This window comes from Oryctolagus cuniculus, chromosome 7 (assembly GCF_051225735.1).
Source record: "Oryctolagus cuniculus isolate XC-2025 breed Fujian yellow rabbit chromosome 7, ASM5122573v1, whole genome shotgun sequence".
NCBI lineage: Eukaryota > Metazoa > Chordata > Mammalia > Lagomorpha > Leporidae > Oryctolagus > Oryctolagus cuniculus.
In genome coordinates, this window is record NC_142873.1 from 116,992,654 (window position 1) to 117,012,624 (window position 19,971).

A 19,971-nucleotide genomic window follows, 5' to 3' on the forward strand; every position below is an offset into this window, starting at 1 on the left:
AACCTCTCCTAGAAGGGAATCACGAGCCAGCACTGGGATATAGCAATGTGTGTGTAATCTAACTGTTGCTGCAAGCCTCTCTCATCAGAGACACCAGCAGAGCTAGTTCTCGGAGTAAAGCAGATCCTGAGGTTGAGGAGTGGATTAGCAGAATGCATATTGAAAAAGCATGAAGGCTATCAAACTTCAGTTCTCAATTGGCAAGAAATTTTCTCGCAGTCAAGGGCCTCTCAAAGCAACTTCCCATGCCTGCTTTAACTGTTTGCAGCCAAAAATGGAGGTTGTGTTAGTGTGCTAAGCAGAGCGAGGGCTTTGGGGTCACGGTTCTCGTCTGCGATTTAACAGCTCATCCAGCTCAGGCAAACACTGTCAACTGTAAAATGAACTTGATCACTTCTCTTTCGCAGCCGGGTGGAAGAGTAAACCAAATGATCTATAAAAAGAGCCTAACTCAAAGTGGTGTGGTGAAAAGGTCTTGAGTTTTGGAATTAGACATCATTGTTCAACCCAAACTTGCCTCTTATTAATACTATAAACCATGACAACACCAATAATAACAATTGTGAGTCTGTCCGGGAAATATATTACATACCAGGCAGTGTTGATAAGCACCAAGTGTGGATTGGCTACATTAATTGGAAATAGAGTAAATACTATCATTCTTGCCATTTTCTGGGCGGGAACTGAAGAGATGAAAGTGAAGCTCTGAGTCCCCTCACTGAGAATGAAAAGACCACAGTCCAAAAGATAACCCGACTCTACCATCCACAGTGTGGTTTTTAACCCCTAAGCTAAGGTGCTGTCTTATGAAGCCTCAGTTTCCTTATCTATAAAGTGGGGATGACATTTGCCAGGTTGCTAGGTGAACAAGAAGCACCTGTATTAGTGGTGCGAGATCATTCGTTGGTGTATTGCAGTGTGTGTGAGTGGGGAGTGATGATAATGATGGTGGTGGTGGTTGTGGTGACAATTATGACAAAAAACTGATTGGCTCCCCAGATCCTGAAAATGACTTTCACTGCTTTTCTTGGAGAAGGAGGGTATTAAATAGAAAATCAAACAGGAGCTGCTTTCTCTTCTGTAAAAAAAAATGAAAACATCTAACACCTGTAAAATCCACCCCGGTTGCATTTAGAATGGTGCCTTTGATTTCTTTTGCAGTTTCTTCATACAACTGGGACTCTAGTATAAGAAACAAATCTAAGAAATTAAAATGGTCACACTGGCTGAGGAGCTTACATCATATGCTGTAGGGTGAAAGTAATAAAGTGTGTCAAAGACGTTATTCAATCTCTCGCTCTCTTTTTTTTTTTTTTTCTGGTGTCCAGTAAATTGCCTTTACATAAAACCATCGTAAACGCAAGGACACTGAGTGACTGTTCTGTCTGGGGCATGAGGGGGCAGCAAGGAGAGCAGGAAGCCCCTTTTCAATAAGGACGCCCTGTGGTCAGTTTTTCCAACTCCCTGGCCGGCAGTTAGGAGAGAAGTCTCCTGTTCTTGGCCCAGGTTGCAAAGCCAAATGAGTGAGGGGCAGGGAATGGGGAAGGGGACGGCCAGCAGTGGGGGAGTTTGAGGACCTGGCCTATTTGCGGAGACCATAAATTCTGACTTCAGGTCCTAGTGCCTAGATTGCTAGTGAAGTTAAACTTGAGCCCCTTTGCTGGAATCGGCATTTTAAACTTGGCATGTGAGGTGTTTGGCCCCATTTTCTGTTGGAAGCTCTTACCGACCCCCCAAATGCAGCTAGGCAACATTTTAGAACTTTGAATCTCAAGCATGTTGCGTTTGGTTCCGACTGATTTCCTGAAAGCCATCATTTATTTTGTTTGCGATTCGTAGCTCCTGTTCGGTCTTTCGCTTTGCCCGGCAGTTTCTCTATCGGCCTGAGTATCGACTGAGGGAATTCCACTCGATCATGTTTGTACTCACCATCATCAGTGTCATCTGTGAAGTCCTATGGAGCCTAAGAATGCACATTTATGTTGACAAATTTGATTTAATTGGCAGGATGCCATCCCGTCGCGTTTCTCACCCTGTCTCATCTCACAGTTGAACCATTCTCCCTGCTCTGCAAACCCACACTGGTCAGGCCATCTCTGGCCTCCATTCATTTAAACACCATCTCCCTTACCTTGAAAGCCCTCACCCTTTTGTAAGTCAAGATCCTATTTGTTCTGCCCCTCTCACCTTCTCCAGGAAGGCCCCCTTACTTCCCAAAAATGGATAGGATTTCCTCGTGTTGGCCCTGATGCCGGATCCTCCCAGCAATGACTGAGGGGTGCTCTCGCTATCTGTTCCGTAAGACTGAGAACATGGGGAGGGCAAGGCCTGAATCTTGTTCATTGATGTTACCCAGGGCAGGTGTGCAGCAAAGCATTGTTGGATGAACCTGGGGAAAGGGAGCGGCAGCTCTATCATGGAAGGAAAGGCCTGCTATGGCACGGTGCTCATCTTTAACATCACAGGACTCCTTGGCTTGGCTCGCTTGGCTCAGCCACTCTTAGCTATGTGGCCTGAGTGGGCTCCAGAGATCCCTGTTCCTTGGTTTTGTTCTTGAAATGCATGGCTCAGAAGCCTACTGTAAGGACCACAGTAATTGAGTCAGGATACGCGTGTGCTATGGGAAATCCCTGGGCATGCAGTCACATAATGAGATGTAACATGAGATTTGAAGACACCTTTCATTTCTTTTTTCCAGAATTACTTCTCATTTTTCCTCTATTCCCCTCTCCATAGACACGGACACAATGTTTTCTAATCAACTTAGGTTAATTCAGAAGAATGTGTATTATCCATCTACTTACCCTCTGTGTGCCTAGGCAGAGTGATGGAAGCATGAATAAATGCAAGCTGACCCATGTAGCTGACACCCTCAGGTGTGCCTGGGCTGTGGTAAAGCAGACACATGTATAAGTCTCTTTAAGAAAATTAGACAAATGGAAACACAGAGGCAAGCAGAGGCTGGTGTGAAAGCTTGGAACAGGTTCTCCCAACCTGGGAGCTGGACGAGGCTTCGGGAAGGGATTGACACCTCCGTCAAATCTCAAATGATGGACACATTTAGCCAGACAAATGAATGTGGAAGGGCAGTCCAGGCAGAGGGAACAGCATGAACACATGCATGGAGGCAAGTCAGGTTTTACCGGAAGGCTGTGTTAGAGGGAGGAATGGTGAAGGATGAAGCAGGAGAAGCCAGCAGAGAGTGAGCAGAGAGCGTCTTATGTATCTGGCTAAGGGACATATACTTTATCATCAAAAGCACTGGGCACCACTGAAAGGTTTTAAACAGGAGAGTGGCATGATTGCATTTTGGAGGCATCCTTGACATGAAATTTGTAGGTCTCTACGAAGACTTTACATTATTAAGCAGCATCCCCTTTGAGGTCAGCACTCCAGAAAAATATTGGTTCATTCCATTCAGCATTAGTTCCACAAATATTTATTGTGTACTTTTATGCTTGAACCTGTGGTTTCTACAAAAGGTAAAAATGTTTTTCTACCTACCCTCATGCTGTTTGCAGAATATGGGGCGAGATGAGGCATCTATCTGAGTACTTGTAGTAGGGCTTGGAAAGTAGGGGCATGAGACCAAAAGAGATTTACAGATTAAAAGCTGTCACACATATCCCCAAACCTTTTCCTTGAACCAGGTGTGGAACTGGTTACAAAACAAGCCCTCAAGGTGATTCATGAAGCATGGAGTCCTGTGAGATTCTGTTTCAGTGGGGGCAGGTTCAGGAGTCCAGCTAAGACTGAGATCTGCTGCCAAAAGACATCCAAGGAGGGGCAAGTTAAGTTTTGAAGCAACTGATGACAGAGTAGGAAGTGTGTGTGCTGTGTGTAGACTGGTGAGTAGCATGTGAGCAGTAAGTATCAGACAAGGACATTCCACGTGGTAGGTGAAGGCTGCTCCTTAGCCTGTATGGTGGGATGGAGAGAAACATGGCCCTTGTTAGGGGAAGTCTAAGTGCTACAACATAAGCAGGTGTAATGGTTTGGGAATAGACCAACGAAGTGGAGGAATTAGCACCTTCGTTATTGAAAACTATGAAACGTTGCTCATCTTTTCAGAATGGATTCACATGATCTGAACTGTATTTTACAGCCACTGGAGCCCTGAAGAACCTTTGGGTGAGGCCGGGTTGCCAGTCAAGAAATGACTATAAAGTCTGGTGGAAGTTTACCTGCTGTGCCAGGGAATAACTATAGTTACTGCTGCATTTATGCCAGGAGATAGGACAATTTTCTCTCCCACCTTCCCCTCCCCTCCCCTCCCCTTCAAGCCTTAAAATATTCTTAGGAAATGGGTAGGAACAAGATCAGGATCCTGTTCCCACAACTGTCATATCTAGTGATCCCTGAAAAATCATCAACTTTTCTTGATTTTGTTTTGTTTTAAAAACCTACCTGAACATGAGACAGTTTATTGTCTCCATTTATCCTACATCAGATGTACATTAATACGTCCTGTTGCAGAAATAGTAACATGTTTGATTATAGCATGCTGCCCAGACCACACTAGGGTTTACAGACCCAGAATTTTATGACACAGAACTTTACTAAATTCGGAAAATTTCCAAATTCCAAAATATATCTGGCCCAAAGGTTTTATATGAAGATTGTAAGCCTAAATTATTATTGTTTTAGAGATAACAAAATTAAATCTTAGAGAATCGTAGTGATTTTCCAAAAAAGAGGATGGAATGAAGTCTGAGCGCAAATGAACAGGAGGACATGGAGGGAGGGGCTAGCACAGAAGCTTTCATATTGGACGTTGGTTATCTCTGTTGGTGCTGAAGCACTATGAGGATTCATGGGTGAAAGTTCTGATGGCTGTGTACTTGGTAATGGATGGGCAGAAAGACCTTCAGGAAGAGAGGCGTGCAGGCAGATTTAGATTAGAAGGAGGCAAAGTGATACAATGTTAATCTGCCAAAAACTCTCTGCATCAAAAGATCTTTTCTCTATAATCACCCTGCAGAGGAAACTGAGATTATTATACCTCTTTAAGTGATAAGAAGCCCTCCATACGAATAGCTTTGGGGAAGAGAATAGCTTTGGGACATGCTGTCTCCTACCCTGCTCACCCTACACTGGGGCTCATCTGCTCAGCTCATCTGTCCGTATACCTCCATGCCTTTGCCTATTCCTTTGGCCTCCAATGTCTTCACAGCCCCCTTTCTCCAATGCAAACCCACTAATCCTTCAATCATATTTCCTTTGTGTAGGATTCTCTGTAAGAACCAAGCCAAGCAAATTCATTTCACTATATTTTTATTGACAACATACATGGAATTTTGGGTAGGTAGTTGTTTACATACTATCTTCACTCAATGATGATCCAGTGTCTTGACCGGCTCACTTCAGCCTTCTGCTGAATGTCACAGTGAAGGAAAGCTGTATCCCCACATTGAAAAAGATGAAGATACAGACTATCGGACAATTCTGATAAATTAGAAAGTAATAAGCACCAAGACAGGAATTAGCTGTGACCCCTACCTGAACGAGTCCAGGAGGTTGAGGTAAACGGTGCTCTGAAGGAGACCAGAAGGAATAGAGGTTACCCAGCATGCCATTCCCAGCTTGCATCTTTTGCAGGCTCTGCAATGACCATTGAATAAAATCCCTTGTTCCTGCTCCAGTAGATAATTCCAGTGCCTACACACAGCAAGGAAGGAAAGGGGCACCTGGGATTTCATCCTGCCTCAGGCATGATTAAGAGTGGGAAGAGAGCTTAACCATGGATAGAGCCCCAGGTACTTTTTATGCTTTTTAGTGAGGCACAAGGAAATATGAAATAGGAAAGGGGCAAGAGGGTTGATATAGTTCCAAAGGGTAATTTTTGTGATTGTCCATGAATCAACAAAGGTACTTCAAAAACGTTTTGGAAAAATTGAATTAAAAGTAAAGCTTATTTGGCAAACATTTATTTTGAAACCCATTTATGATTTTCTGAGGAATCTGCATTTTCTATGACATTTTTGAGGACTTTCTCATAATCTGGCCATTCAAAGGAATGAAGACACGAGGGGAGCATAGACAGAGCAAGAGTGTTGGAGCCCATGAAGCCAGAGAATTCCTAGAGTTGGGGTGTTCGAATGGGCAAGGTTAAGATAGGTGGTGTCCAAAGATTGTGAGAAATGAGGCCAGGTCATTGGACAGATTGTCTGTATGGACTGGTGGAGGTCTTACTGGTATGGGAGTGGGAATGGAGGGAGAGGACTGAGCCCAGCGCTACAATCATCACTACATGGAAGACAGCGGCCAGGAATATTGCAGAAAACCTCAACCAGGAGCCATGGGTCTTGTCTGGCACATTCTACATAGGAGTTGGTGTTTCTATGGAAGGAAAAATTCCCTTGAAGCAGCAGTGAGGAGTTAAGAAAACACTGTACCCACCTCCTGAACCAGGCGTTGAGGCGTGTGAAACAAAAAGCCACACTTGAGCCGGCGCCGCGGCTCAATAGGCTAATCCTCCGCCTGCGGCATCGGTACCCCGGATTCTAGTCCTGGTCAGGGCGCCGGATTCTGTCCCAGTTGCTCCTCTTCCAGGCCAGCTCTCTGCTGTGGCCCGGGAAGGCAGTGGAGGATGGCCCAAGTGCTTGGGCCCTGCACCCCATGGGAGACCAGGAGAAACACCTGGCTCCTGGCTTCGGATCAGTGTGGTGCGCCGGCCGCAGCACGCCAGCCGCAGCGGCCATTGGGGGGTGAACCAATGGAAAAGGAAGACCTTTCTCTCTGTCTCTCTCCCTCTCACTGTCCATTCTACCTGCGGGAAAAAAAAAATTAAAAAAAAGCCACACTTGGAGAGCATCAGAGAGCTGTATCTTCAGAGGAGATACTAGTCAGAGTTCAAGCAAAAAGGTGGAGGGGCGTGTTCACAGAGGAGACTGCAGATAGAAAACTTGTCCTGCCTGTTGATTGAGCCCCAGGGAGCTCAGAGGAAAGAAGGGGCAGGTTGAGAAATGGAATTCCACCATGGAGGTTACCAAGGTTGGGGAGTCGGGGGGATAAGCCGTTGCGTTAAGGAACTGGTGTTTCCTGATTATGACCAGGGTAAACATGGATGGCCTGATATTTTAGGAGGTGAGTATTTGGCTCATTGTTTACTAGTACTTAAAATTGAGGACCCAGACCATCCAAGAAGGAGGTACCTTTCTCTGAAGGGAGGAGAGAACTTCCACTTTGATTATGGCCCTGTCTAAATAATGTCAGAGTTTGTGGACTCAGGAGGCTTCCATAACCTTGACAGCTCATGACGAGAGCCTCGGATGATCACTGACATCATAAATAAGAATGTCAATTGTTAAATCAACAACAAGAGTCACTGTGCACTTGCTCCCCACATAGGACCCCTTTCCTTAATGTGTTGCACTATGAGAATTAACGGTAAAACTAGTCTTCAGACAGTACTTTATACTTTGTGTGTCTGTGTGGGTGCAAACTGTTGAAATCTCTACTTAGTATAGAGTTAGTCTTCTGTATATAAAGATAATTAAAAAAAAAGAATTGAAGACCCAGGCAGCAAGTGTGCTGTGATGACAGGGACATGGTTGTCTGATTAGGACCATGTGGGAATCTATGGGCTGCCTGGTCCTGGCAGGCGAAGAACGTATTATAATGGAGGCACTAGGATAGCTGCTCACATCCTTCCTTCTTTAGCATGTGGCACATGGGGTTGTGACTTGGGGAGTGCAGTGTTACCAAGAGCAAGGACCCGAGGTCAGACACTTCCAGGTTTGTAGCATTTGGCTCCATGCAGTGAGTGAGCATCACAAATATTAGCCCCATTTTGCAGGTGCAGAGAGATTTAGCTTAATCAAGGTCAAATGTCTATCATGGCTGGGACTCCTGTTCATACCTAATATGAGATGAAAAGTACTATTTGAGCTTACAGATAATGAGAGTGTGGCAATGGTGTGCAATGATTCGTTCTTGTACCTTTATTTGATGAAAGCTGTTAACTTTTCCAGCCTATATCTATTCAGAAGGTGAGCAAAAGGATTTCAGACAGCACTTTTCTGCTGTTGTTCCTAACACCTTCTAGGGGACCTGGTTCCTGGTGCTAGGAATACATTATGGTAGTAAAGGTTGGATCCTTTTATTCATGAAAGGTGTTTCAGATGTTATTCTTCATGGACTTTTCTTTCTTTCCATCTTAGGTAGGATTTGACAGCTATTGCTACTTCTCTTCTGGGCTCATAATGTCTTGGCTTCTGTAGTCTTCGTGCTTTGGCTGTTGAGTTTGCCTATACCTCAAGACTCTTGCATTTGCTTATCAAGAAATGAATATTCAGATTTGTGATAAACCATAGTCACTCATCTTGCCTTTGTTTCTTCCTGGGGAAGACAATAGTCAGTAATATGCAGAATTCAAAAGTTAGTTAACTTTTTAACTTAAGCAATAGGAATTAAGGGACAGGTATTTGGTATAACAGTTAAGATGCCTAGTGAGATGCCACATCCCATATCAGAGTGTTCTGGCTCTGCTCTCAATTCCAGCATCTTACTAATGCACACCCTGGGAGGTGCAGGTGATGCCCCAGTAATTGAGTGCTACCAGTCATGTAGGAGCCTTGGACTGAATCTCTTTCTCCCAGCTTCAGCCTGGCCCATCCCCAGCTAGTGCAAGCATTGGCAGATTTAGTCTCTCTCTCCCACTTTCTTTTCCCTCCCCACGTCCCTCCTCCAATGTCTCTCTGCCTCTCAGATACATAAGCTAACAGAGAAAGGCATCAGAACAGGAATTTCTCCTTTTAGAAGTAATTCTCTGTGTGTTTTTATGAGGATGTTCACATCCTGAGCCGCTGTTCAGCCTGCAGTGTGCTATGATGGCTGCCACAGTAGGCGTTAGGTCCGACAGCAAGGACGGAGACTCCCGGGCGGGGGTGGGGTGGGGGGGTGGGGTGGGGAGGCTGGAGCAGTGCTCCCCACATGCTTTGGAAACCAGTGATCAGAACATGTGAGCTGACTCAGAATTTCTCTCAGTTGCAAATTTATTTTGAAAGTGTGTAGCATTGAATTGCATTTTTGTATTTTGTTATTTGGTTCTGCATTTCATATTACATTTTCAATTACATTAAATCAGAACAACCTTGCAAATCCAAGATATGTGGTCACAATAACCATGTAATTTATTTAAAAAAACTTTAATAACCACAATGTTTTTCTCATCTCAGTATAAATAACAGAACATATGATAGAGTGTTTTTGAAAGCAAATGTAAATGGGTTTCCAGGGATTTTTATTTGTTTGTTTTGATGGAGTGATTAGAGCTCCATTTCTTATGGCAGCTCTCTTTTTTTTATACTCAGGATCACTAACCATCAGGCAAATGCAAACAAAAACCACAATGAGGTATCACCTCACCCCAGGTAGAATGGCTATCATCCAAAAATGAAAAAATAACAAATGCTGGGGAGGATGTGGAGAAAAAGTACCATAAAACACTGTTGGTGGGAATGTAAACTGGTATAACCATTATGGAGAAGAATACAGTGATTCATCAGAAAACTAAAAGTAGATCTTTCATATAAACCAGCTGTCCCACTCCTGGGAATATCCCAAAAGGAAATGAAATGACACATGCAGGAGTTACCTGTACTCCCATGCTTATCACAACTCAATTCACAATAGCTAAGATCTAGAAGCAACCTAGATGTATATCAACTGTTTACTGGATGAAGAATATGTGATATATGCATAAAATGGAATACTACTTGGCCATAAGAAGAATGAAATTCCTGACTTTTGCAGTAAAATAGATGCAACTGGAGATCATTATGCTTAGTGAAATAAGACAGATCCCAAAAGACAAAAAAACACATATTTTCTCTGATTTGTGATGGTTAACACATACCGTGTAAGATATTTAATGTACGTGAGTGAAATTGGCATCTTTGGATTTGTCTATATTCCTGTGGAACAGTGGTCTTTCTCCTTTCTACTTGTTGAACTCTTTATTAGGTGGAGGATTAACCCTTTGACCATAAAGTAAATCCAAAATGTTATCACAAAAATTTAAAAAAGAAGGCCAGGTTTGGGTATAAGGGGTTAAGCCACCACCTGCAATGCTGACATTCCATGTGGGTGTGGTTTGGGTCCCAGCAGCTCCATTTCTGATCCAATTGCCTGCTAATGCACCTGGGTAAGCAGCAGAAGATGGCCAAAGTACTTGGGTTCCAGCCACCCACATGGGAGACCAGATGAATCTCCTGGCTCTTGGCCTCAACCTGATCCAGCACTGGCCATTGTGGAACAGGGAGTGAACCATCAGATGGAAGATCCCTCTCTGTCTTTCTCTGTCTCTCTGTAACTCTGCCTTTCAAACAAATAAATAATTTAAAAATTTAAAAAAGGTGGAGGGAGGGAGAAAGGGAAGAAGGAATGTATCATTATATTCTTGGAATTATATCTATGAACCTCATTAAATCTGTTTTCTTTATGTCAAAAATATAAAGAAATTTTTAAAAAGAGGGTCTGTATAGAAGATTTGTTTGTTCAAGTTATTTGAAAGGCAGAGTGGCAGAGAGGGAATGAGAGTACACATGAGAAAGTGAGAGTAAGAGGGAGAGAGAGTCAGAGACGGATCTTCCATCTGCTGGTTTACTCCCCCAAAAGCCACAACAGGCAGATCTGGGCCAGGCCGAAGCCAAGAGCCAAGAATCCCATCCTGGTCTCCCGTGTGGGTGGCAGGAGTTCAAATACTTGGGCCATCACATGCTGCCTTTCCTTGTGCATTGGCAGGAAGTTGGATTAGAAAAGGAGCAGCTGGGGGGCTGACACTGTGATGTAGCAGGTAAAGCTGCCGCCTGCAGTCCCGGCATCCCAGATAAGGTGATGGTTCGATACTTGGCTGTTCCACTTCCAATCCAGCTCTCTGATGTGGCCTCGGAAAGCAGTAGAAGATGGCCCAAGTCCTTAGGTCCCTGCATCCACATGGGAAGACCTGGAGGAAGCTCCTGGATCCTGGATCCTGGCTTCGGATTGGCACAGCTCCGGCCATTGAGGTCAATTTGGGAGTGAACCAGTGGATGGAAGACCTCTCTCTCTTCTCTCTCTCTCTCTGCCTGTCTGCCTCCCCTCTCTCTGTGTAACTCTGACTTTTAAATAAATAAATAAATCTTTAAAAAAAGAAAAGGAGCAGCTGGGACCTGAACTGGCACTCTGATATGGGATGCCAATGTTGCAAGTAGTAGTCTAACCCGCTGACCCACAAAACTGGCTCCTCTTATGACATTTCTAAAGTAAATGTGACATATACAAAATTGGTTATGAAATAACAAAAAATCATAAATTAGAGCTAAATTTAAAAGATTTATTAACAGAATAGTTAAAAGCATTCCTGAAGTTACAAAGGTTTGGATTCAAATTCCTGTACCAATTTCCAACCATGTAAACTGGGGAGAATTACTTAACCTTTCTTTATCTGTTAGTTTACCTATAAAATGGAGCAATAACAATGTCTTTCCTTGTAGTGTTATTTTGGAGATTAATTAAGATAACATAGATAAGGACTGGTGGAATGAATAATGAAAATAGAAACAATGTAATTATCAATTCTCTGAAACTAACAATGAAAAAATATGCTTCCCAAATTAATACTAAAGCGTCTATGTTCATATGATCAGGCATTAGCTTGCCACTTAAAAAATACAAATTAAAAAAGTCTCTAGACTCGCCAAGCAAATGCCTGGGTCTGAGGAATCCAGGACAAAACCTGGGCTCTGACAGATTTCATAGGTTTGATTCCCAGCTTTGACCCTTCTTTGCTGTGACCTTGGAGAAGTCACTTAGGTTTTGGTGCCTCAATATCCCTGTGTGTCTCCTGGGAATAGAGTGGTTTTAAAGGTATAAGAACTGCTGAAACTGCCTAGCAGATGTAATATCATGTACACATTTGCCTACTTTGGTTACTCTTCACTAGAGTCCTATAAACCAAATGGAGAGCAATCTGATGAACTGTTTTTCCATTATTACCTCAATCTATTCATCTAAACACAAGGCCAGACCTCAAGAACTGAGTGTCAGGCCTGTAACTGTTTCACACTGGCCTCCCCATTCTTCTGACAGAGCAGTGCCATTGTTTGTCTTGGTTAATCCCTGCTGCCTCCTTGGTTTTCCATATCAAAGAGACAAACCCCCTCTGTTTAGCCCACACCACTGTTTTTTATCTTGGGTTGTACCCACAATATCTCTGGAACTGTTTTGGCTTGTGCTTTCTAGACGAGGCATCTGAAACTTGCCTAGTCCACATCAGAAGTGGCCAGACAACTTTCCAGGGCTATTTTTGGGACTGTCTTCCTAACATTTTAGTGATTAATTAGGTCGTTTATTTCTGTGGGCTTTCTGAGCTGCCTTTACAATATGCAGGAAAAAAGTTTAAAATTCTTCAGATACTGTCATGTGTTAAGAGGATCTGCTGGCGTCTGTAAACATTCATTTGCTATTCATTTATTCGCTATAAATTTTGCAAGTCACAGGGCTGGGACATCAAGATAAATAAGATACTATTCCTGTTTTAAAGTGATTCTGAAAATCTTACAAATCCAGCATCCATGCCTTCTCCAAATTTGTATGGGGTACCCACTATAGGCCAAGTATGCTTCCAGGCACTGGCACCAGTGAATAAAGACTGCAATACGCACAGAGCACCTGTCTTGAAAGAGTACCTGTTCCAATCAAGGGAGATAGACAATGCGTTGGGTGTTAATAGGTACTATAACAAAAGCTAGTCAGGATGAGCTGGTCAGTATTTTTTATACCAAATCTGTTGCCAGTTTGAATGCAAAGATTTATTGTAGGTTATTTTAGGAATTCCCAAGACTGGAGGGGAGCTTGTATGCTACCAGTTAAAGGAAAAGTCCAATATGCACATGGGATTATGCTGGTGGGAGCACTTTGGTGTTGCTGCCCATTGCATAGCATGGGAAACCCCACCCTTGCTTCTCCCTGAGAGAGATTCTCCCCTCAGAGGGTATACTTCCGGATCTCCCAGGGACACCTCTGCTTGGCAGGATGCCACCTGAAAGAGCACCTGGCAGGTGTAGTTGTGAGCTCTCCTGGTTCTGTGTTGAGGAGCTGTTCACTAGCAAGATTTGGCAGAGTCAATCTGGACACCAGGCAGGGAAGGAAGAGGGTGAAGAGGAGTGGTTACTTTATGTAGCGTGGTCATGAAAGTCATCTCAGTGAGAAGTTGTCTCCAGCTACGCGGTGGTACACTCATCAGTAGCTTGTGCCCTCTCTGAATGTTAAGCCTGTGGACCTTCTGAGGGCTTGGCCTCTGCTTTCTTCAGCCTTGCATACTAACACTGGGGCTGCAGTAACGAGGAATTGCTTAGTTCTTCCCAAATGTATGTTGCTGTTCCACATCGCCATGCCTCCTCTATTCATGCTGCCATCTCTGGACTGCCTTCCCCACCATTCCTTGCATGGCTGCTTATTTTAGCTGAAATGTCTTATTTGTGCCCCAGATTGTACCATGATCCCTTTTTAAAGTTTCCATAACAGACTATGTATTCCATATTTTTCACTATGTATTCTATAACAGCTATATATTTAAATGCTTTCCTCTGTTACATTAAAATAATCAGTTTATGTTCTGTCTCCTTCATTCCATAAACTCCAAAAAATCAGGGACTGCCTTATCTTTGTAACTTTCATGCACGCACATAGTAGGCACTGATAAATATTTGGAGATGATACAAGTTTCATTTTAAACAAGCAGTTCAAGAAATTGGAAAAAAATTGGAATCTCAAGTAGAAGAAACATCATATTCAAAGATATAGAAAATAAATATTAAAAAAAAGGAGGGGGGATGGTTGGCACTGTGGCATAGCAGATAAAGCCGCCACCTGCAGTGCTGGCATCCCGTATGGGTGCTGATTCAAGTCCCGGCTACTCCACTTCCTGTCCCGCTCTCTGCTATGGCCTGGGAAAGCAGTAGAAGATGGCCCAAGTCCTTGGGCCCCTGCACCCACGTGGGAGACCTGGAGGAAGCTCATGGCTCCTGGCTTCAGATCAGTGCAGCTCCAACTGTTGTGGCCAACTGGGGAATGAACCAGTGGATGGAAGACCTCTCTCTCTTTCTCTCTCTGCCTCTCATTCTCTCTATGTGTAACTCTGACTTTCAAATAAATAAGTAAATCTTAAAAACAAACAAACAACAAAGGTATAGGGCAGGCATTTGGCCCAACAGTAAAAACATGGCGCCGTGGCTCACTAGGCTAATCCTCCGCCTTGCGGCGCCGGCACACCGGGTTCTAGTCCTGGTCGGGGCGCCGGATTCTGTCCCGGTTGCCCCTCTTCCAGGCCAGCTCTCTGCTGTGGCCAGGGAGTGCAGTGGAGGATGGCCCAGGTGCTTGGGCCCTGCACCCCATGGGAGACCAGGAGAAGCACCTGGCTCCTGCCATCGGATCAGCGCGGTGCGCCGGCCGCAGCACACCGGCCGCGGCGGCCATTGGAGGGTGAACCAACGGCAAAGGAAGACCTTTCTCTTTGTCTCTCTCTCTCACTGTCCACTCTGCCTGTCAAAAAAAAAAAAAAAAGACACCGGAATCCCACATCAGATTACTAGGGTTTCATCCCTGGCTCTGACTCCTCATGCTTCCTTTTAATGTTTGATCTGGGAGGTAGAGGTGATGGCTCAAGTACTTAGGTTCCTAATACCCACGTGGAAGACTGGATTGAGTTCTCAGCTCCCAGCTTTAGTCGCAGCCCAACCCCAGCAGTCAGTCATTTAGGGAATGAACCAGCAGATACGAATACTCTCGGTGTGTGTCTCTGTGTCTGTATGTCTCTCTGTCTCTCCAACTTTCAAATAAATAATTTAAAAATCATTTTTAAAAAGACATGAAAGAACAAAACGGGTTTGGAAAAATATATGCAATTCAGTGAGGTTATGAGGAAGAAAGCACATTGTGGAGGGGGCCAATGTAATGTCAGAATAACTAGAGTTGGGATAAAGGAGGGTCTTGTAAACCAAGCAGAACAGTTTGAGCTTATTTGACAGGTTTGAGGAAGCCAACTAGAAGGATTTTAAACATGTAAGGAACTTACAAATCACATATGTGCTGTTAAACAGATTTGTCTAGTAACTGAGTAAATGGCGATTTACAGGGGCTCAGAGAGGAAGCAGAGACAGAGCCATTGCAAACAATAACTAAGGCAGACCGGAAGGCAGTGGCAGTGGCATGAAGAAGGGGTAGGCTCTTGGGCTGCTGAAGCTTGAAGATCAGCAGATCTGAGGACAGCCAGCTGTGGCACCAAAGAGTGGAGCGTGGTTTTATCCTGAAGGCCCCCTTGGCTACCTCCCAACACATCCTCATGCCACTTGCCTCATATCCTGCACCCTGAACTCCCACCTATGCTGGTGAGTGCTAATTTAAAAATGCATCCTATTTATTTCCTATCAACAGCAAGAAAAATCAAAATCTACGTGCTAGTGTTGGAGACCATCCAGGCTGACCTCTAATTTGGTCCATGAATGAGCCCAGAGGAAGGAATGACATATCTGCTATACCTCTGGAAATCAGTCACAGGCACCCAGTCACCATTGCATATTTAAATATTCATATAGCAGTTGTCTCTAGTGTGTCCTTGTATATTTGCTTGTCTTCTGTCTCCTTTAACATGAGAATGTGATGTGTAAGAGCAGAGCTTGACACCAGGTAGTGGACTCTTAGCATGTGTTGAAAGAGAAATCATCCAGGTAGAATCAGATTCACTCCTTTCTGATCTAGTGGTCTTCACACAAATTCTTGATTTTGCAGGTTATAAAATCCATAATTCTATTTTTCATATAGCATGTGTTTAATTAATCTTACAGAAACTAAAATCTGCAGAGCAATAATGTTGGAGTTCATGTGGCTTCATATAATAATAGCCAGAAACAGTTATCATTATACTCTTTTAAATATATCAACCACTGACCGATTCACATCCATTAGGACGGCTACTATAAAAGAATAAGTATGGTGAGGATGTGGAGAAATTGGGAACCATGTGCAGTGAGTAGTGAGAGTGTAAAATGATAGTTTCTATGGACAATGGTATGGAATTTCCTCAAAACACTGAAAATAGAATTGCCACATGATCCAGCAATCCTGCGTCTGAGAACAAACTCAAAAGAATTGAAATAGCAGCATCATTCACAACAGTTAAAATGTAGAAGCAACCCAAGAGTCTATCAACAGAGGAATGGATAAGCAGAATGTGTTATATACATGCAATGACTATTATTCAGCTTTAAAGAAGAAGGCAATTCTAACACATGCTATAACAGCATAAACTTTAAGGCCCTTCTGAGTGAAACAAGCCAGTCACAAGACAAACACTGTATAATTCTACTTATATGGGACCATGGGGTAGTCAAATTCATAGAGACACAGTTACAGAGTTTGAACTTTGCAAGATGAAAAGAATTCTAGAGATTAATTACACAACAATGTGACTCTATGCAACACTAATAAAATGATTAAGATGACATATTTTGTTATGTGTATTTTACCATATTTACAATTAACATTTACCACTGAAGTGTACACATCTGATATTTCATGTGATCCTTGCAATAACCCTGAGCTTCTGTTAGACATATAAGTCCTATTTTATAGTGAGGAAATATGGTTCAGAAGTGAAGATCACCCAAGGCAGCTAAATTGATAGTGGCTAAACTGGATTTCACACTCATATTTCCATGTCCAGTGCTGGCTTCTGCCACATCAGAAGAAAGCAAGTTTAGCTGGATTAACATGTCTGCTGTTGAAGTATAAGCAATTTGTGGAGTGAGCTGCAAATGTGTACTTGGGATGTGTGTATGTGTGTGTGTGTGTGTGTGTGTGTGAGAGAGAGAGAGAGAATGAGAGTGAGAATGAAAGAAAGGCCCCTGACACCTGCTTCGTGCTTCCTGTTCAACTTCCTTCCCTCCCTAAATCTTTGGCGCGCAGGTGTGAGTCAACTGTAAACAGTGAGAAAGGTCACCCAACATTCTCTCTGCTGACAAAGTCAGAAGTCAATGCCATGGAGATGGTCTGTGTACATGAAAGTAAAAATCTATCATGATTAGGAGAGGATAGAGGTTCTTTTTGAAATGGGTCCACTAGATACTCCCTCCCAGCTCCTGGGAAGGCAGAAGGTGACAAAATGCTTTTACACAAATAAGTGAGATCTAGTGAGGGAAAGGAGAGAAGAGTAGGAAGAGCATTGAGCAGGAGTGAAGCTCAAACCCACCTGCTTGGACCACCAACCAAGCCACGTCTAGTGCTGGGCACACCCCTTCCTCTGCCTGAAAGGTTGACCTGCCATTCCTACCTTCACAGAACTTCCTCAGTCTAGAACGAGAGCATAACTTCCCTTAGGGAACTAAAAATACGAGAGTATCATTGAGGTCCTTGTAGCTTACGTTCGTCACGAGTCTGCTGTGTGTCACATCCTGTGATGGACACATTATGTGCAGTAGCCCTCATCCTACCACTTGACAACTTATTTTTACAATGTAGCTGCACTTAGAGGCAAGATGAAATTTCCCAAAGTGTTTCCTTAGATGATAGGGCAGTCACAATTTGAACATGGGTCTATCTAGTCTGTTCTTTTTTCCACTTCATTGTGTTAAGTTCAATTGCCAAGATAGACAGAGCTGGGAAACACCAAGGAGGCAGACAGACATTAGCTCTTCCTGTCACCCTTAGTGGTAGTCTTGTTGGAGAGGGTCTTGAAGTGCAAGAAAGCAGTTAACAAGTAGATGGGGGGTGCATTCTGTGGGGCAAGAACACGCAACTAAAATCAGAGTGATGGAGGTCTCCAGGGAAATTATAAATACCTCTGTTTGGTCAAAACGCAGCTATGTTGGGCTGTGTTGGAAATCTTAATTCTACCATTGTCTAACCTAGTTGTGTCACCTTACGAAAAAGTTTACTGTATGAAGCAGAGAAGCCATAAAAGGTTTGTTTTTGGTCAATGGATTTCTTAGCAATTGTTAATACTATGTAAGTGTTCTGCATATACTATGAGAAAGTTCAACATACTTGCAGTGTTTTAAATAGGAGGAAATTGCTTTCCTTCCATCTCACATAGACAATAGCATTACTGTCTAAGGCTGCCCAATGGGTAAACACTTGCATTGCACTGACAGAGCCCCTTAACATGTACTGTGAAGTCAGCTTTTTTCCCTGGGGTAATAAAATACTTGTTTATCTTTCATGCTTTAGGAAAGGGTAAGAAACTTCAAAGAACTTCAGGCCAAATTCCAGAAGCTTGATGCCATATCTCTTCTAGGACCTACTAAATTCCCAGCAGGTGTTTCTCAGAAGAATGAAAAAAGTGCACAGTCAACCCATATCTTGACCAATGGGAAACCTTTCTCATCCAACCACAAGCAGCCCTCACCATCTTGTTCTGGTGGGGAGTCCTGGACTCTTAAACCCCAGCAAATGAAGTTACCCCAGAGGGGTGAAGTTCCGAAGGGTTGGAATCCCCCAGGACCTCTGGGAAAGTCTGCAGTGTGTTCAGCAGAAAATTCTCGGAAGGTTCCTCTGCTAGTAGATGTGGACCAATTCAGTTCTGAGGTGACTGATGAGAAGGAAGTAATGGGGGCCAATAGCTTCAGAGACAAGCTTTGGAACTGGGAAAAGGTTTCATCTCAGAAAAGTGAGATGTCATCATCTTTTCTTCTTGTCAGTTGTGGAAATAAGGCCTTCCATCTGGAAGGGCAAAAAGATATGGAACTTAGTCCAGAGGAACCCAGGAGAAAGGTGAAAACAGATGGATCCAAGACCCTTCCCTCCCGGAGGCATTTGAGAGCCCAAAGAAAATCACTTACTGCCTCTGAAGATGCCTCTTTTCTACTTCAACCTGGGAGGAAGAGCCAGGAAGAGCCCTGGGTTGAAAGTCCCTGCCAGCCTGTCTTTGAGTGTGAGCTTGCTGGTCAGGCCCCAGGTAAGAAATGTGACTCCCAGGAGACTGGAGGAGAGGTTGTTGCGCTTTTCTGATTTAAAACCTGCTGACTAGGGCCAGCATTGCGGTGTAGTGGGTAATGTGTATGATGCCGTCATCCCACACAGGAAGTGGTTCCAGACTCCGCTGTTCTACTTCTGGTCCAGCTCTCTGCTAATGTGCCTGGGAAGGCAGTAGAGGATGGCTCAAGTGCTTGGGCCCCTGCACTTGTGTGGGAGACTCAGTAGAAGCTTCTGGCTCCAGGCTTCAGACCAGCCAATCTTTGGTCATTGCAGCCATTTGGGAAGTGAGCCAGCAGAGGGAAGATCTCTCTCTCTCTCTCTCTCTCTCTCTCTCTCTCTGTGTGTGTGTGTGTGTGTGTCTTCTCTCTGTGTAACTCTTTCAAATAAGTGAATAAATCTTTAAAAACAAACTATTGACTTGGGTGGTCATATAGGTGACCCTGATGATATTTTCTCCAAAATCCACCATGGGAATTCTAGGCCTATCTGCTCTCAGGCTTGGAAAGAGTGCTTAGTTTTCTGGAACTACATCGTAAGACATTTTGAGTAATGATTTGATTCCTATCTGTGCTTCCTACAAATTGCATATACTTGGGCTATCTACATGACTTCTTAGAGCTTCATCTGCTCTCCTATAAATCCGATCCATTGCCAATCTTCCCTGTCTTGATGAACAGCAAAATTATTCTCCTAATTTTTCATGCCCAAACCAAGAAATCATGCTCTATTCTTCCCTTTAACTCAGTCTTTGCATGGAATCCCTCAGCAAGATCTTGGTTCTAACACCAATCCCTTAATATCTGCCCATCTCTGCCTCTGTCATTTTCTATGTCGTCATCATCATCTAACCTGGACCACTTCAATAGATCAATTGCTCTCTCTGCTTTTACACTCTTGCTCAATTACACTCTATTCTCCTAGCAGACAGAGTGATCCTCTAATGCATTAAGTCAGGTCCCATCACTGTCCTTCTCAAAGTCAACTTCAACAGTCTTACAAGGCTCATGAAGTTTGATC

At 43.6% G+C, this 19,971-nt stretch overlaps 1 protein-coding gene across 6 annotated transcripts in view; it reads left to right on the forward strand.

Annotated features, from left to right (window-relative positions):
- The window catches only part of FYB2 (FYN binding protein 2), a 172,758-nt gene that overhangs the window by 15,742 nt on the left and 137,045 nt on the right, over positions 1-19,971 (forward strand). For 5 of the 6 annotated variants that reach the window (XM_089337354.1, XM_051856422.3, XM_089337356.1 and 2 more), the window contains exon 2: positions 18,208-18,934. In XM_089337354.1, the coding sequence (XP_089193480.1) occupies positions 18,208-18,934 (727 nt within the window). The remainder of the gene's footprint in view (positions 1-18,207; positions 18,935-19,971) is intronic. The other variant, XM_089337357.1, reaches the window with a different exon arrangement.